We start from the raw sequence: 15,943 nt of genomic DNA on the forward strand, positions 1-15,943 counted from the left end.
GCTTGTCAGCACAAACAGCCAAAAGATTAAGAGGCTGGCTTCCATCTTGCTTCCTTCTTCTCTGAGTACATATATAGGAACTTAATTTGCAACTAGAATCCTAGCAGCAAGGGAGTCTTGGAAATAGGTTTCAGCCTCTAGTTACAGGAAGCCATACCAGAAGCCGATGGGAAGGGATGCTGACTGCCACCAACCTTATCTGCCAGGGGGAGATGGAGAAGTCAGTGTCCAGAGGGGTGCTGTGAGGAACGGGACTATGACATGGAGAGACTTAGGTATGTGGCTAATGCTCAGACTCAGCTCTATTTTTTTAAGAGAGAAGGTGACTATTTAAAAAAATTGTTTTTAAACATCTGTTTTTTATTTATTATTATTATTTTTTTAATTTAATTTATTTTTGGCTGCGTTGGGTCTTCGTTGCTGTGTGCGGGCTTTCTCTAGTTGCAGTAAGAGGGGCCTACTCTTCGTTGCAGTGCGTGGACTTCTCATTGCGGTGGCTTCTCTTGTGGAGCACAGGCTCTAGGTGTGCGGGCTTCAGTAGTTGCAGCACGCGGGCTCAGTAGTTGTGGCTCACGGGCTCTAGAGCGCAGGCTCAGTAGTTGTGGCACACAGGCTTAGTTGCTCCGCGGCATGTGGGATCTTCCCAGACCAGGGATCGAACCAGTGTCCCCTGCATTGGCAGGTGTATTCTTAACCACTGTGCCACCAGGGAAGTCCCCCAGACTCAGCTCTTCAAGGTTCTTCTGAGGCAGTGGGAGCAGCTGAGGTGTGTGGTGCTCGTGCTGGGGGCCAGGGGCAGTGGAGGAAGGAAGACAGAATCCAGCTCTCTCTGAAAATGAGAAAGGAGGAAGTTTACACAGCAGCTGGGACATCCGTTAGGGAATACATGGTAAAAATGGGCCTTGGATGACTCATTCAGGATAGGTGATCCTTATATTTCTTTGAGCACTGGGATGTGGTTATCAGAGCCACTTCTATGGCAAGGCCAGGCTTAAAGTGCACATTTTCCATGCTCTTGTCTGGCTTGTCCCCATTTGTATCTGATCCTGGGTAGCGGGCACTTGTAGCATACTTGATCTCCCTCCAGCAGAGATCTGAGCAGGAAATCTAAATGCCTCTTGTTTTTCTTTACCTAAGCTGTTGTGAAAATCAGTTATGTGACTCTGCATCAGAAAAAAAATATCCTGATCTGTCTCTGGGAAAAGAATTCCTAGTGTGCTTATGGCTTAAAATGTGTTTTCATGCATACTTTTTAGATTCTGATGGTTTTGACACCTTGAGGCTTAATTTCCAGCAGTGATTAGATCACAGCATGTGACCTGGCCTCTGAAGAGCCTCTGTCCTAGTGGGGAAGCAGCTTTCTTTAGTCACTCACAAAGAGGAGTGATATTGATGGGGAAAAGCCTAGGATGGTAAATATACAATTGATCCTTGAACAACATGAATTTGAACTGCCTGGGTCCACTTATACATGGATTTTTTTCAATAGTAAACACTAGAGTACCATGCAAGTGGTTAGTTGAACCCACAGATGTGGAACGGATATGGAGGGCTGACATAAATTATATGTGGATTTTTCAACTGCATGGAGGGTCAGTGCCCCTAACCCTTTGCATTGTTCAGGGGTCAGCTGTATACTTGTCCCGGGTGACAACAGGTATACTTCACTAATTGTAGGTGATGCAGTCCCAGAGGTTGACTGAAACGCAAGTTTCTGTTATCAAGGGGTTTGGGGTCAGAAGGCTCAAAAGAGGGTCCTTTTCAACAAGTCTTGTGAGAGGGTGCCTAACACAGTGCCTGGCATATAAGCGCCAGTGTCTGTGGAATGAATCATAGTGCATGAGCTGCACCTTCTTTCCTTGGCAGAGCTATTAGGCAGTAAACATTTGTAGAATAATGGGATCATACTAGGCTTTTTCTAGCTCTAAAACCCCATTTATTTACTGATATTCACAGAGGATTCCTTGATCCAACCAAGTTATTTGCCATAATGTTGCTTGATGACCTCTTTGAAGAAAAAGGGACTGTGGGCTAGATGCTTGTACCTTTAATAAGATTTGCAGTTTGTGGAATAACTTATGGGTGTTAACAGAATGAAGTCTGTTCCCTGAAGGGAAGTTTCTGTGGCCCTGACCTGCTGGACATTTAACAGTGATGAAGTCAAAGAAGGTGTATTTAACATACCTGCAGAGGACCCAACCTGGAAATAGCTAATTAGGTAAAAATTTTTAAAGTGCCTTCCTTTAAGAAGACAGATCAACAGACTTTTTCAATGCAGAGGATTCAGTGCCACCATGGGGATAACACAGGTGGGTAGGTGGGTAGGAGAGCATGGAGGAAGGGCACATAACTAAGATTTGAAGAGATCAAGGAAAGTGTTCCATGGAATGATGATGAAGTAGGATCCTGAAGTATGGGTAGGATTTAGCCAGGGAGACAGATTTTTGGCTCAATTAAGGAAAAAATAATCAGATGGAGTAGGTTCTCTTGGGTGGGTCTGGCCTGTGTGGGAGAGCAAGCCCTGCACAGTCAACCAATGCAGGCTACTCAGAGCAGTCTCCTTCCAGATGCTTCCCCAACCACGGAAGAGCTAGGGTAGGATAGGTGTTGCGTGTTCCTCCCACTTCTGCCTCCAAATGACGTGGCGGAAGATGGGCACTGTATGTGTGTGTGTCCCAGCTGTTCCTATTACAGAAGCCCTAGGTAACAGCCTTACTCATATGTCTTCTGTATACAAGCTCTTAACATTTGATAGGGAACTTTCAACTCCTGGCCTTGACAGGCATCACCACTCAGAACTCAGTTCCTTCTGGGGAGAGCAATCGAGATGGCGGAGTAGTAGGATGTGAAGCTCACCACCTCCTTTCACAAATACATCAAAAATACATCTAGGGCTTCCCTGGTGGCACAGTGGTTGAGAATCTGCCTGCCAATGCAGGGGACAGGGGTTCGAGCCCTGGTCTGGGAAGATCCCACATGCCGCGGAGCAACTAGGCCCGTGAGCCACAGTTACTGAGCCTGCGCGTCTGGAGCCTGTGCTCCGCAACAAGAGAGGCCACGATAGTGAGAAGCCCGTGCACCGCGATGAAGAGTGTCCCCCACTTGCCGCAACTAGAGAAAGCCCTCGCACAGAAATGAAGACCCTACACAGCCATAAATAAATAAATTAATTAATTAAAAAAATACATCTACATGTGGAAAGGTTCTCACAGAATATCCACTGAATGCTGGCAGAAGACCTCATACCTCTGAAAGACCAAGAAAATCTCTGTAAGTGGGTAGGACAAAAAGGAAAAAAGTGAGAAAGGAATCAGGATGGGACCTGGGCCCCTGGGAGGGAGCTGTAAAAGAGGAAAGGTTCCTGCACCCTCGGAAGTTCCTTCGCTGGCGGAGAGATCAGCCATTATAAGAGGGAGCTTCAGAGCCTTGGAGTAGAGCACAGCAACCAGTTTGCAGCAGCTAGAATGGAGACAGACCTGCACAGACGGTCCGTGCCACTGCTTTGCACTTCCCAGCCTGAGATGCGTGTCCACTGGTGCGGGCAGGGGCTGGATGAAGAAGCTCGGGCTTTGGAGATCAGACCTGGGGAGAGGACTGGGGTGGGCTGTGTGGAAACAGCCTGAAGGGGTTGGAGTCTGGTGCAACCACACCTGAGGCTGTACGAGGAGGAAGCCTGGGCCGCCTTAGAGGCCAGGCACCATTGTGTGGGCAGTGTGCAAGGGGAGGGGCAGAACCTGCCATTACAGCCTTTGCCCCTGCACAAGCTCTCAGGCAGCGGAACACTTCCTACACTCACTGCAGGAGCTGTCTCGAGCTGCTGACTCTGCCCTTCTGGGGAGCAGAGTTACGAGCTGCCTCTGCTCCCATGGCGTGCTCCAGGGCCATGCATGAGCTGCCACTGCCACTGAGATTCCCACGACTGGGCACCAGCCGCCACATCTGCACACCCCATTAAGGGGATAATGGCCAGCAAGTGCTGAGGAAAGAGGCGATAGGCAGCCATACTAAGAACAGCCCTTGAACCAAAAATGTTAAACCCACACAAGCTACACAAGGATGCTCCCACATATAAAGAGCCTTGTAAGACCACAGTAGATAATTGTTTCTCCTAAACTCACAGAATAAGAGAAACATAAGTAAAATGAAAAAGCAGAGGAGCCACTCCCAGTTAAAAGACCCAGAGAATTCCCCTGAAAGAACAATGAAACAGACCTCTTTAGTCTAACAAACAGACACCAATTTCAAAGACACTGATTTCAAAAAGGAGATAATAAAAATATTGAAGGAATTAAGAAAGGCTATCAACAAAAATGCAAGAGCACTGTAAAAAGGAACTGGAAACTATACAGAGGAACCAAGAAAAATTAGAAAACTCATTTGCTGAGACAAAAACTGAACTAAAGGCAATGAATAGAATAAATAATGCAGAACGAACAAGTAACCCGGAAGACAGAATAATGGAAATCACCCAATCAGGACAGCAGACAGGAAGCCAAATGAATAAAAAATGAAAGCAATATAAGAGACCTATGGGATAATACAAAGCATGCCAATCTAGGCATAATAGGGAATCCAGGAGGGGGAGAAAGAGTAAAGGGGATTGGAAATGTATTTGAAGAAATTATGGCTGAAAACTTCCTAAACCTAAAGAAGGAAACATCCAGGTACAGGAAGCACAGAGGGTCCAAAACAAAGTAAACCCAAACAGACCTACACCAAGACATTTTATAATAAAAACGGCAAAAATTAAAGAGAGGATTCTAAAGGCAGCAGGAGAAAAAGAGTTAATTACAAGGGAAGCCGCATAAGGCTATCAGCTGATTTCTCTACAGAAACGTTTCAGGCCAGAAGGGAGTGGCAAGATATATTCAAAGTCCTGAAAGGGAAAAATCTGCAACCTAGGGTACTTTACCCAGCAAGATTATCATTTAGAATAGGAGAGAGAAAGAATTTCTGAGACAAGCAAAAATGAAAAGAATACAGCAATACTAAACCTATCCTAAAGAAAATATTGAAATCTTCTCTAAATAGAAAAGAATATATAGGAAAGAGAAAATCACAATTGGAGAGCAAATCACCTATAAATAAGCCAGTACACAGGTTTTTTAAAAATCAAAAAATTTCTGTGAACGTGATGATACCACAATGAACAGCAAAAGGATGAACATGAAGATGTAAAAGAGGACATCAAAATCATAAACTGTGGTGGAGGAGAGTCAGAAAATGTAGATTTTTTTTCCATTTCCTAGAATGTGTTTGAGCCTCTATGACTACTAGTCTAAGGCAAGGAGATAGAAGATGGGGTTAACATACTTGAAAAACAGGGTAACCACAAATCAAAAACATACGATAGATTCACAAAAACCAAAAAGAGGAGAACGTAAGTATAATACAAAAGAAGATCATCAAACCACAAAAGGAAAAACAAAAAGAAAGGGACAAAGAGGAAATATAAAATCAACGGAAACCAAGGTTAAAATGGCAATAAATACATATCTATCAATAATTATTTATTAGTGGACTAACTACTCCAATCAGAAGACACAGAGTGGCAGATTGGATTAAAAAAACAAGAGCTTACAATATGCTACCTAGAGGAGACCCACTTTAGGGCAAAGGACACACATAGATTGAAAGTGAAGAGATGGAAAAATATTTCATGCAAATGGAAATGAAAAGAAAGTGGGGGTCGCAATACTCATATCTGACAAAATATACTTTAAAACAGAAGCCATAAAGAAAGATAAAGGACACTATATAATGATAAAAGGATCAATACAAGAAGAGGATTTTACAGTCATCAACATATATGCACCTAATATAGAAGCACCCAAATACATAAATACTAACAGACATAAAGGCAGAAATTGACAATCATACAATAATAGTAGGAGACTTTAGCACCACACTCACACCAATGGACAGGTTTTCTAGACAGAAAATCAGTAAGGCAACAGAGATCCTAAATGATACAACAGAACAGTTAGACCTAATTGATATTTTCAGGACATTACACCCCCCAAAAATAGAATACACATTCTTTTCAAATGCACATGGAATATTCTCTAGGATTGACCACATATTAGGGCACAAAACTAGCCTCAACAAATTTAAGAGTATAGAAATTATCTCAAGCATCTTTGTGACCATAAGAGCATGAAACTAGAAATCAACCACAGAAAAAGAAATAAGAAACAATTACATGGAGACTAAACAACATACTACTAAAAAAAACAATGGGTCAATGATGAAATCAAAGAGGAAATTTAAAAATAATTTGAGACAGATGGCAATGAGAACACAACCATACAAAATCTATGGGATGCAGCAAAAGCAGTTCTTAGAGGGAAGTTCATAGCGATACAGGCCTTCCTCAAAAAAAAAACAAGAAAAGTCTCAAACAACCTAACCTACCACTTAAAAAGAAATTAGAAAAAGAAGAACAAACAAAACCTAAAGTCAGCAGAAGGAAGGAAACAAGATCAGAGAGGAAATAGAGAATCTCAAAAATTATATTAAAATATCAATAAAGCCAAGAGTTGGTTTTTTGAAAGGGTAAACAAGATTGACAAACTCCTGTCCAGGTTCATCAAGAAGAAAAGAGAGAGAACCCAAATAAAAATAAGAAATGAAAAAGGAGAGATAATAACCAATACTGCAGAAATACAAAAAACCATAAGGGAATACTATGAACAATTATATGCCAACAAATTCTACAACCTAGAAGAAATGGACAAGTTTCTAGAAACATACAGCCCACCAAAAATGAACCAAGAAGAAACAGATAATTTGAACAGACTGATCACCAGAGGTGAAATAGAATCTGTAATTTAAAAACTCCCTACAAACAAAAGTCCAGGACCAGATGGCTTCACAGGCGAATTCTACCAAACATGCAAAGAAGAACTTATACTGATCCTTCTCAAACTCTTCCAAAAAAATTGAAGAGGAAGGAACACTCCTGAAGACATTTTATGAAGCCACCATCAGCCTGATACCAAAACCTGACAAAGACACCACCAAAAAAGAAAATTACAGGCCAATATCTTTGATGAATATAGACGCAAAAATTCTCAACAAAATATTAGCTAACAGAATCCAACAACACATTAAAAAGATCATACACCATAACCACATGGGAGTCATCCCAAGTTCACAAGAATGGTTCAACATATGCAAATCAGTCAATGTGATACACCACATAAACACAAGAAAAGACAAAACCCACAATCATCTCAAAAGATGCAGAAAAAGCATTTGACAAAATTCAATATCCATTCATGATAAAAACACTCACCAAAGTGGGTATAGAGGGAACATATCTCAGCATAATAAAACCTATTTATGACAGACCCACAGCCAATATAATACTCAACAGTGAAAAGCTGAAAGCCTTCCCACTAAAATCTGGAACAAAACAAGGATGCCTACTCTCACCACTTCTCTTCAACATAGTATTGGAAGTCCTAGCCACAGCAATCAGACAAGAAAAAGAAATAAAAGGTATCCAAATTGGAAGAGAAGCGGTAAAACTGTCACTCTTCACAGATGACACGATACTCTCTCTATACAAAGAACCCTAAAGTCTCCACACAAAAACTATTAGAATAAATGAATTCAGCAAGGTAGCAGGATACAAGATTAACATACAGAAATCGGTTGCATTTCTTTACACTAACTATGAAATATCAGAAAGGGAATGTAAAAAAACTATACCTTTCAAAATCTCACCCCCCAAAATAAAATACTTAGGAATAAACCTGACTAAGGAGGTGAAAGACTTATATGCTGAGGACTATAAAACATTAATTAAGTAAACTGAAGAAGATTCAAAGAAATGGAAAGATATCCAATGCTCTTGGAGGAATGAATATTGTTAAAATGGCCATACTACCCAAAGCAATCTACAGATTTAATGTGATCCCTATCAAATTACCCATGACATTTTTCACAGAACTAGAATAATCCTAAAATTTATATGGAATCATAAAAGACCCAGAATTGCCAAAGCAATGATGATGTAAAAGAACAAAGCAGGAGGCATAACCCTCCCAGAGTTCAGACAATACTACAAAGCTACAGTAATCCAAACAGCGTGGTACTGGCACAAAAACAGCCATATGGATCAATGGAACAGAGTAAAGACCCCAGGGATAAACTCACACTGCTATAGTCAATTAATCTTAGATAAAGAAGGAAAGAATATACAATGGGAAAAAGTCTTTTCAGCAAGTGGTGTTGGGAAAGTTGGACAGCCACATGTAAATCAGTGAAGTTAGAACACACTCACCATACACAAAAATAAACTCCAAATGGCTTAAAGACTTAGACATAAGACTTGACACCATAAAATTCCTAGAAGAGAACATAGGCAAAACATTCTCTGACATAAATCGTACCAATGTTTTCTTAGGTCAGTCTCCCAAGGCAACAGAAATAAAAACAAAAATAGACAAATAGGACCTAATCAAACTTATAGGCTTTTGCACAGCACAGGAAGCCATAAACAAAATGAAAAGACAACCTACAGAATGGGAGAAAATATTTGCAAATGATGCAACCGGCAAGGGCTTAATTTCCAAAATACAAACAGCTCATACAACTCAACAACAGAAAAACAACCCAATCGAAAAATGTGCAGAAGACCTAAAGAGACATTTCTCCAAAGAAGAAATACAAATGGCCAATAGGCATGTGAAAAGATGCTCAACATCTCTAATTACTAGAGAAATGCAAATCAAAACTGCAACAAGGTACCACCTCACACTGGTCAGAATGGCCATCATTAAAAACTAGAAACAAATGCTGGAGAGGATGTGGAGAAAAGGGAACCCTCCTACACTATTGGTGGAAATGTAAGTTGGTACAGCCACTATGGAAAACAGTATTCCATTCCTCAGAAAACTAAAAATAGAATTACCATATGATCCAACAGTCCCACTCCTGGGCATATATCCAGACAAAACTCTAATCCAAAAAGATACATGCAGCCCTATGTTCATAGCAGCACTATTCACAACAGCCAAGATATGGAAACAATCTAAATGTCCAATGACAGATGAATGGATAAAGAAGATGCAGTACATATATACAATGGAGTACTACTCAGTCATAAAAGAGAACGAAATAATGGTCATTTGCAGCAACATGGATGGACCTAGAGATTATCATACTAAGTGAAGTCAGACAGAGAAAGACAAATGCCATATGATATCACTTATAATATAGAATCTAAAATATGACAAAATGAACCTATCTACAAAACAGAAACAGACTCATGGACATAGAGAACAGACTTGTGGTTGCCAAGGGGGAGGGGGTTGGGGGAGGGACAGAGCAGGAGGTTGGGGTTAGCAGGTGTAAACTATTATATGTGGAATGGATAAACAACAACGTCCTACTGTACAGCACAGAGAACTATATGCAGTATCCTATGATAAACCATAATGGAAAAGAATATAAAAAAGAATGTATATATATGTATAACTGAATCACTGCTGTACAGCAGAAATTAACACAACATTGTAAATCAACTATACTTTAGTTAAAAAAACAAAGAACTCAATTCCTTCTGTAAAAAAGGGGCAATAGCCTTACCAAGTCAGTGCTTAATATACTATTGATGGGATATAAGATGATTTTAGTGGCATGGGGGTGTATCAGGATATATGAGGTTATGCTGACTTGGCTAAACTGCAGTAACAAATTTCCCCCAAATGTTTGGTTTCAACAAAGGTTTAGTTGCTTGTGATACTGTGAATATTTTCATTTTAACAGTTTATTTTAGTGTGTATTAAAACCACTAGCTTTTCATTTATAGTAGTGAAGTAATGTAAACATTTCTTTTTAGTTAAGTTCCTGGATAGGGTCGTGGAATGGAAAAAGGACACTAGGTAATGACTAAGGAAATATGAATAAACTGTGGACTTTCTACTGGCTCATTAATTTTGACAAATGTACCATACTAATGTAAGGTGTTAATAACAGGGAAGCTCGGCAGGAAGGGTAGTAAGGGAACTCTCTACCGCCTATCTCCTCACTTTTTCTGTAAATCTAAAACTTCTAGACAGTCTTCAATAAGGGGTGCTGGGAAAACTGGATAGCTACATGTAAAAGAATGAAATTAGAACATTTTTTTGTGTATGGTTTTAGAAAAACTCTAATGGATTAAAGACCTAAACGTTAAGACCTGAAACCATGAAACTCCTAGAAGAAAACACAGGCAGAACACACTTTGACATAAATCGTGCAATATTTTTTGGAGCTGTCTCCTAAGGCAAAGGAAACGAAAGCAAAAATAAACAAATGGGACCCAATTACACTTAAAAGCTTTTGCACAGCAAAGGAAACCATAGACAAAACAAAAAGACAACCTACTGAATGGGAGAAAGTATTTGCAAGTGATATGACCAATAAAGGGTTAATATCCAAAATGTATAAAAAGCTCATACAACTCAACATCAAAAAAATAAACAACCTGATTAAAAAATGGTCAGTGGGCTTCCCTGGTGGCGCAGTGGTTGAGAATCTGCCTGCTAATGCAGGAGACACGGGTTCGAGCCCTGGTCTGGGAAGATCCCACATGCCACGGAGCGACTGGGCCCGTGAGCCACAGCTGCTGAGCCTGCGCGTCTGGAGCCTGTGCCCCGCAACGGGAGGGGCCGCGATAGTGAAAGGCCCGCGCACCGCGATGAAGAGCGGTCCCCGCACCGCGATGAAGAGTGGCCCCCACTTGCCGCAACTAGAGAAAGCCCTCGCACGAACCGAAGACCCAGCACAGCCAAAAATAAATAAATAAATTAATTAAATAAATAAAAATTAAAAAAAAAAAAAAAATGGTCAGAAAACCTAAAAAGACATTTTTCCACAGAAGATACAGATAGTTAACAGGCACATGAAGAGATGCTCAACATCGCTAGTCATCAGAGAAATGCAAATCAAAACCACAATGAAATATCATCTCACACCTGTCAGAATGGCTATCATCACCACAAATAACAAATGTTGGTGAGAACATGGAGAAAAGGGAACCTTTGTGCACTGTTGGTGGGAATGTATACTGGGGCAGCCACTATGGAAGACAGTATGGTGTTTACTCAAAAGACTAAAAATAGAACTACCATATGATCCAGCAATTCTACTCCTGGGTATATATCTGAAGAAAATGAAAACGCTAATTTGAAAAGATACATGCACCCCGATGTTCGCAGCAGCATTATTCATAATAGCCAAGATACGGAAACAACCTAAGTATCCATCAACAGATGAATGGATAAAGAAGATGTGGTATATATATATATACACAATGGAATACTACTCAGCCATAAAAGATAATGAAATTTTGCCATTTGCAACAAGGATGCACTTGGATGCTGATTCACTTTGTTATAAAGCAGAAACTAACACACCATTGTAAAGCAATTATACTCCAATAAAGATGTTAAAAAAAAAAAGATGCACTTGGAGGGTATTGTGCTTAGTGAAATAAGGCAGAGAAAGGCAAATGCTGTATGATATCACATGTGGAATCTAAAAAATAAACTAGTGAATATAACAGAACAACATACTCTCATATGTAGAGAACAAATTAGTGGTTACCAGTGGGAGGGGGAAGGGGAGAGGGGCAAGGCTAGGGTAGGGGATTAAGAGGTATAAACTACTATGTATAAAATAAATAAGCTACAAGGATATATTGTACAGCACAGGGAATATAGCCAATATTTTATAAATGGAGTATAACCTTTAAAAATTGTGAATCACTGTGCTGTACACCTAAAACATACATTATACATCAACTATACCTGTTAATAAAAAGACTTAAGAGAAAAAATTCTAAAAAATAAAGTCTTTTTAATTAAAAGAGGATTTAAAGAAAAATATTAAGTACTAGCTTTCTCCTCAAGTGACATGTGGATATGGCAAACACTGTAAGATGCTAAGTGACTGAAGCTGGGAAAAATGTGGTCATGGATCTCAGGTCATCCACACCAGGGACCTCACTGTTACTCTTCACAAAGCCCAAGGGGCAGGCAGGACTGCAACTACAGTCCCTGACTGACACGTGAGGACACAGACCTTGGAACTTGGAATCAGGTGGGAACAAGCTGGATGGACAAGATGGCCCTGGTCTCCTGTCTCCTTCAGTGGAAGCAGTGGTGCCTCGGGGGGGCGGAGTGGTGAGAGGCCTACATCCAGCGCTCAGGAACCCTAGCACATACCCAGACCAAGGAAAGTACCCCGAAAAGTGCCTCCTTTAAAATACAGAACTTTATTTTGGTTGCTGAGATTTTCATAAGCACTTGGTTCACAGAAAAGTCATTCGTTACAAAATAATAAAAGGCAGCATTTTGTACAGCGACTCACACTGGGGCCATAGATAAGTGCAAAGGACAGCGCTGGGGATGGGAGGGGCCCACGCTCTTGTGCCCGAAGTCCTCAGCGGGTACCCAGTGCTCCTGGCTCCCTCTAGCCCAACCTACTCCACCCGGGAGAGCAGCACCGGGGGCCTGGCAGAACCAGCCTGGGAAGCCATCTGTGAGGTGCACGACAGTGACGCTACCAGGCTGGTGAGGCCCCACATGAAGGGCCGGGTGGGCGGGGGACTGTTCAGGCTGAGCCAGGCCTGCGTCGGGCCCCCTTCCTAGAGCAGTGGGTCTGAGCCTGCCTGGCTCTGGAACCTTAACACATTCACAGTTGGGTTCAGCACAGCCCTTTGGGAGCCAGCCTTCCTCTCCTCACTCAGGCTGCTAACCCTACCCCCTGGGCTGGGGACTGGGGACACAGGTGGTGACCCTAATGGAGCTAGCTTACAGGCAGGTCAGTAGGACAGGGATGGGCCCAGGTAACTCCTAAGCAAGGCAGAATATACCCTGTGGGGGCAGAGAAAGGGCAGAGGAGGCTCAGAGAGGGCAGAGCACTGCCATCCGGGTGGCAGTGTCGAGCCTGGAAGAATGGGTGGGACCTAGGCATGTGTAGCTGGCGAGGAGGGTGCACCCAGAAGAGGGGAGAGCATGAGCCAAGGCACAGAGTGGGAAACCTTGGTAGGGTTAGTAAAGGCAGGTGGTCATCCATGAGAATGTGGACACAGACGAGGGCCCTAGGCACCTCGGTCTCCGCCAGTCTTGCGCCCAGGAGGGGCAGCTGGTTTGGGTGTGCTTGTGGGATTCGAATCCTCCCTGTGCAGCAAGCGCTGAGCCAATGTCCTCCTGAATCTGGGAGCAACTTGAAGGTAGAGCAGTCAGGTGCACCCCTGCACCACCCAGCCCAGCACGCGTCTGCACACCTAAGCCACTTGAAGGAAGCCTTCTCCACACGCCCCTTCCTGTTTTCAGCATGCCCCTGTCATCCCTGGGGCAGCCTTTCAAGAGGGGCTCCTTATCCCAAGCCCCTTCCTCCCTCACAGGTCCATGTTCAAGAGAACTGTGTCCTTATGGAAACCAAACCCAACTCCTCCAGCCTCCCCAGGCAGCAGGGTGGGTGTGGCAGTGTCCCCGGAGGGTCAAAAGTGAGGTCTAGGAAAGGGGAAAATCTGGGGCTCTTTCCATCTCACTAGAATCACTTCTCTCCCTTAGAAGTAAATCCATTCTTCCCTGAGAAGATTCTGGGTTTGGTGTATATAAAACGCAGTTCTCTGTAACTCAAACAGAAAACCCTGACCAAGGTTTTCATTATCGATTTCCCCAACTTTTCATAATCTCTATAAGAGCTCGAGGGACTAGAAACCTACCAACTTTGGTTCCCCTTTTCTCCTCGAAAAATAATTCCAGGGAATTCCCTGGCGGTCCAGTGGTTAGGACACTGCACTTTCACTGCTGAGGGCCTGGGTTCAATCCCTGGTCGGGGAACTAAGATCCCATAAGCCACATGGCGCGGCCAAAAAAAACAACCAACCAACAAAAAATCCAAGTTCTTTCCTGCTGAGGGTTGTGGAGCCAAAGGGTTTTGAAGGTACCTTGTTCTGAGTCCACAGAAGACTTGGGAGCTTGTTTTTCAGGGCGGTGATAAGGAGACCAGGAGCCTTCACAAGCACTAATTCTTCCATCCCAAAGGCCACAACCTCTCAGATTGGCTGGGCAGGGCCCGAGCCTGAGAGCAGGGTATGTGCTTCCTTCTCAGAGTCTGAGGACAGCCCCCAGCTGCCCCACTCCGTGGCTCTCCATTCTTACAGGATGGTGCAGAAGATGCTGCGTTTGCTGTGGTAACCACCTTCCACATGGGCTGTGATCCTGGTTGCCATGGCTGTCACCTTCTGCCCACTGTGGGCAGCAGAGGGGCCTCGGAGAGAGTTTTCAAGGTGAGGCCGTGCTGGTGGGTTCGCCAGGCGCCACGTATCAGACCTGGAGGTGCAAAATGAGAGTGAACCCTTTGGGCGTCTAGAGCATTTGCTGAATGCCCTGCACAAACTTACTTTTGGCTTTGTTTAAATCTGGGTATAGGTTGCATCTCCCTAGTTAAGTGATAGCAAAAGGAGGTGGAACATGTGCAAAACTAATTCTAGTTCTAGCTCTACCTTCAGATCTACACGTAACCTTGGATAGGTTCCCTCTTGTCCTCTATTTCCCCATCTTTAAACAAGGATCTAGATAAGACCAGTGGCTTGCTTTTCTTTCATTCCCCCAGCCCCATTTTTTTCCCCACCTGTATGACTGTAAATGTCATGCAAGCTTTATTCATAGTCACCAAAAAATTAGAAACCACCTAAATACGCTTCAGCTGATGAACAGATAAACCGTGTGGTACGTCCATACAACAGAACACCACTCAGCAACAAAAAGAATGAATGACAGATGCCACAGGTCAATCTGGGATACACTGGGCTAAGTGTTAAGAAGCCAGACTCAAAAGACTGCACACTGTGTTATTTCTTTTATATGACATTCTGGAAAGTGCAGATCTATATGGGACAGAAGTTGGTGGATTTCCAGTCCCTCGAGCTCTTGTGGAGATTACGAAGGGTTGGGGAAAATCAAATGGTAGTGATGTTTTGATTAGGGCTTTCTGTCCTAAGTTACAAGGAACCTGTCCTGAGTTACAAGGGATCGCCTCTTACACACATCAAATCCTAAATTGCTTAAGCCAGCAACATTGGCTTTTACATATTTTTATGATAATAATATTACGAGTGGGACTGTAAAGATATGGGTAGAGTCAGAGGCTGGCTACTGTGGGGTGAGTAAAAGCCTGGTGCTATGTTCAAAGATCTGCAAGCATTTGTGTTTGGCAGCAGAGCGAGCTCCTGAGAAGAAGTGATGAAAAGAGAGGAAATTAGGAGCGGACAGTGCACAGGGGACAATGCCAGGCCAACAGGTCTGGGCTGTACCCTGTACCCTGGAGTCTCCAAAGCCGGAGGAGGAAGTGGACCCCAGGGAGTCTACAATATGATCTGCTGGGATTTGGAAAGATAATATTAGAATTTCTACTTATATCATACTTTATAAGTTATGACTATATAAATAAACATACTGAGGGGGTTTCCTCAAAAAATATTTGTTACTGAGAAAGTGTATAATAAAAAAACAGAGTAGAGATCATTACTATAGAAAAAGAGGCTCCATCCAGGGTTTCTGACCATGCATGTGATGTGGCCAGAGCTGATTTAGAAAGGTTACTCTGGCAGGATGCAGAGGACAGCCTGCAAGTCGGGGGTAGCCCAAGTGCAGGGGGACCAGGCAGGAAGCTGCTGCAACAGGACAGAAGGATTAACAGTGCAGGAGTGATACCAACAACAATGGTATCAATAATAATTACTAATTATTATTATTTTTGCAACCAGTATGGCAAAGTATCAACCAACCGGAACGGAGTCCATCCATAAACAACTGAAACAGCAGTAATGGGAACAGGAGCCATGGGTCAGGGTGAGGGGTGCTGACCCGAACAAGGGTGGCAGCAGTTGGGAAGAGGAGGTGCCAGGTACAAGAACACTTTAGAAGCAGAATCAAGA

At 42.8% G+C, this 15,943-nt stretch overlaps 1 protein-coding gene across 5 annotated transcripts in view; it reads right to left on the minus strand.

The window, feature by feature from the left end:
• Nucleotides 1-361: 361 nt before the first annotated feature.
• FBXO10 (F-box protein 10) overlaps nucleotides 362-15,943 on the minus strand; it is a 74,330-nt gene continuing 58,748 nt past the window's right edge. For 4 of the 5 annotated variants that reach the window (XM_007197021.2, XM_007197019.2, XM_007197018.2 and 1 more), the window contains 2 exons: nucleotides 13,952-14,336; nucleotides 362-829 (listed from right to left, as the gene is read on the minus strand). In XM_007197021.2, the coding sequence (XP_007197083.1) occupies nucleotides 14,162-14,336 (175 nt within the window). In that variant the 3' untranslated portion in view covers nucleotides 362-829; nucleotides 13,952-14,161. Of the gene's footprint in view, nucleotides 830-12,255; nucleotides 14,337-15,943 lie in introns of those variants that run through there. The other variant, XM_007197020.2, reaches the window with a different exon arrangement.

Source organism: Balaenoptera acutorostrata, chromosome 6 (genome assembly GCF_949987535.1).
Source record: "Balaenoptera acutorostrata chromosome 6, mBalAcu1.1, whole genome shotgun sequence".
NCBI classification, from domain to species: Eukaryota; Metazoa; Chordata; class Mammalia; order Artiodactyla; family Balaenopteridae; genus Balaenoptera; species Balaenoptera acutorostrata.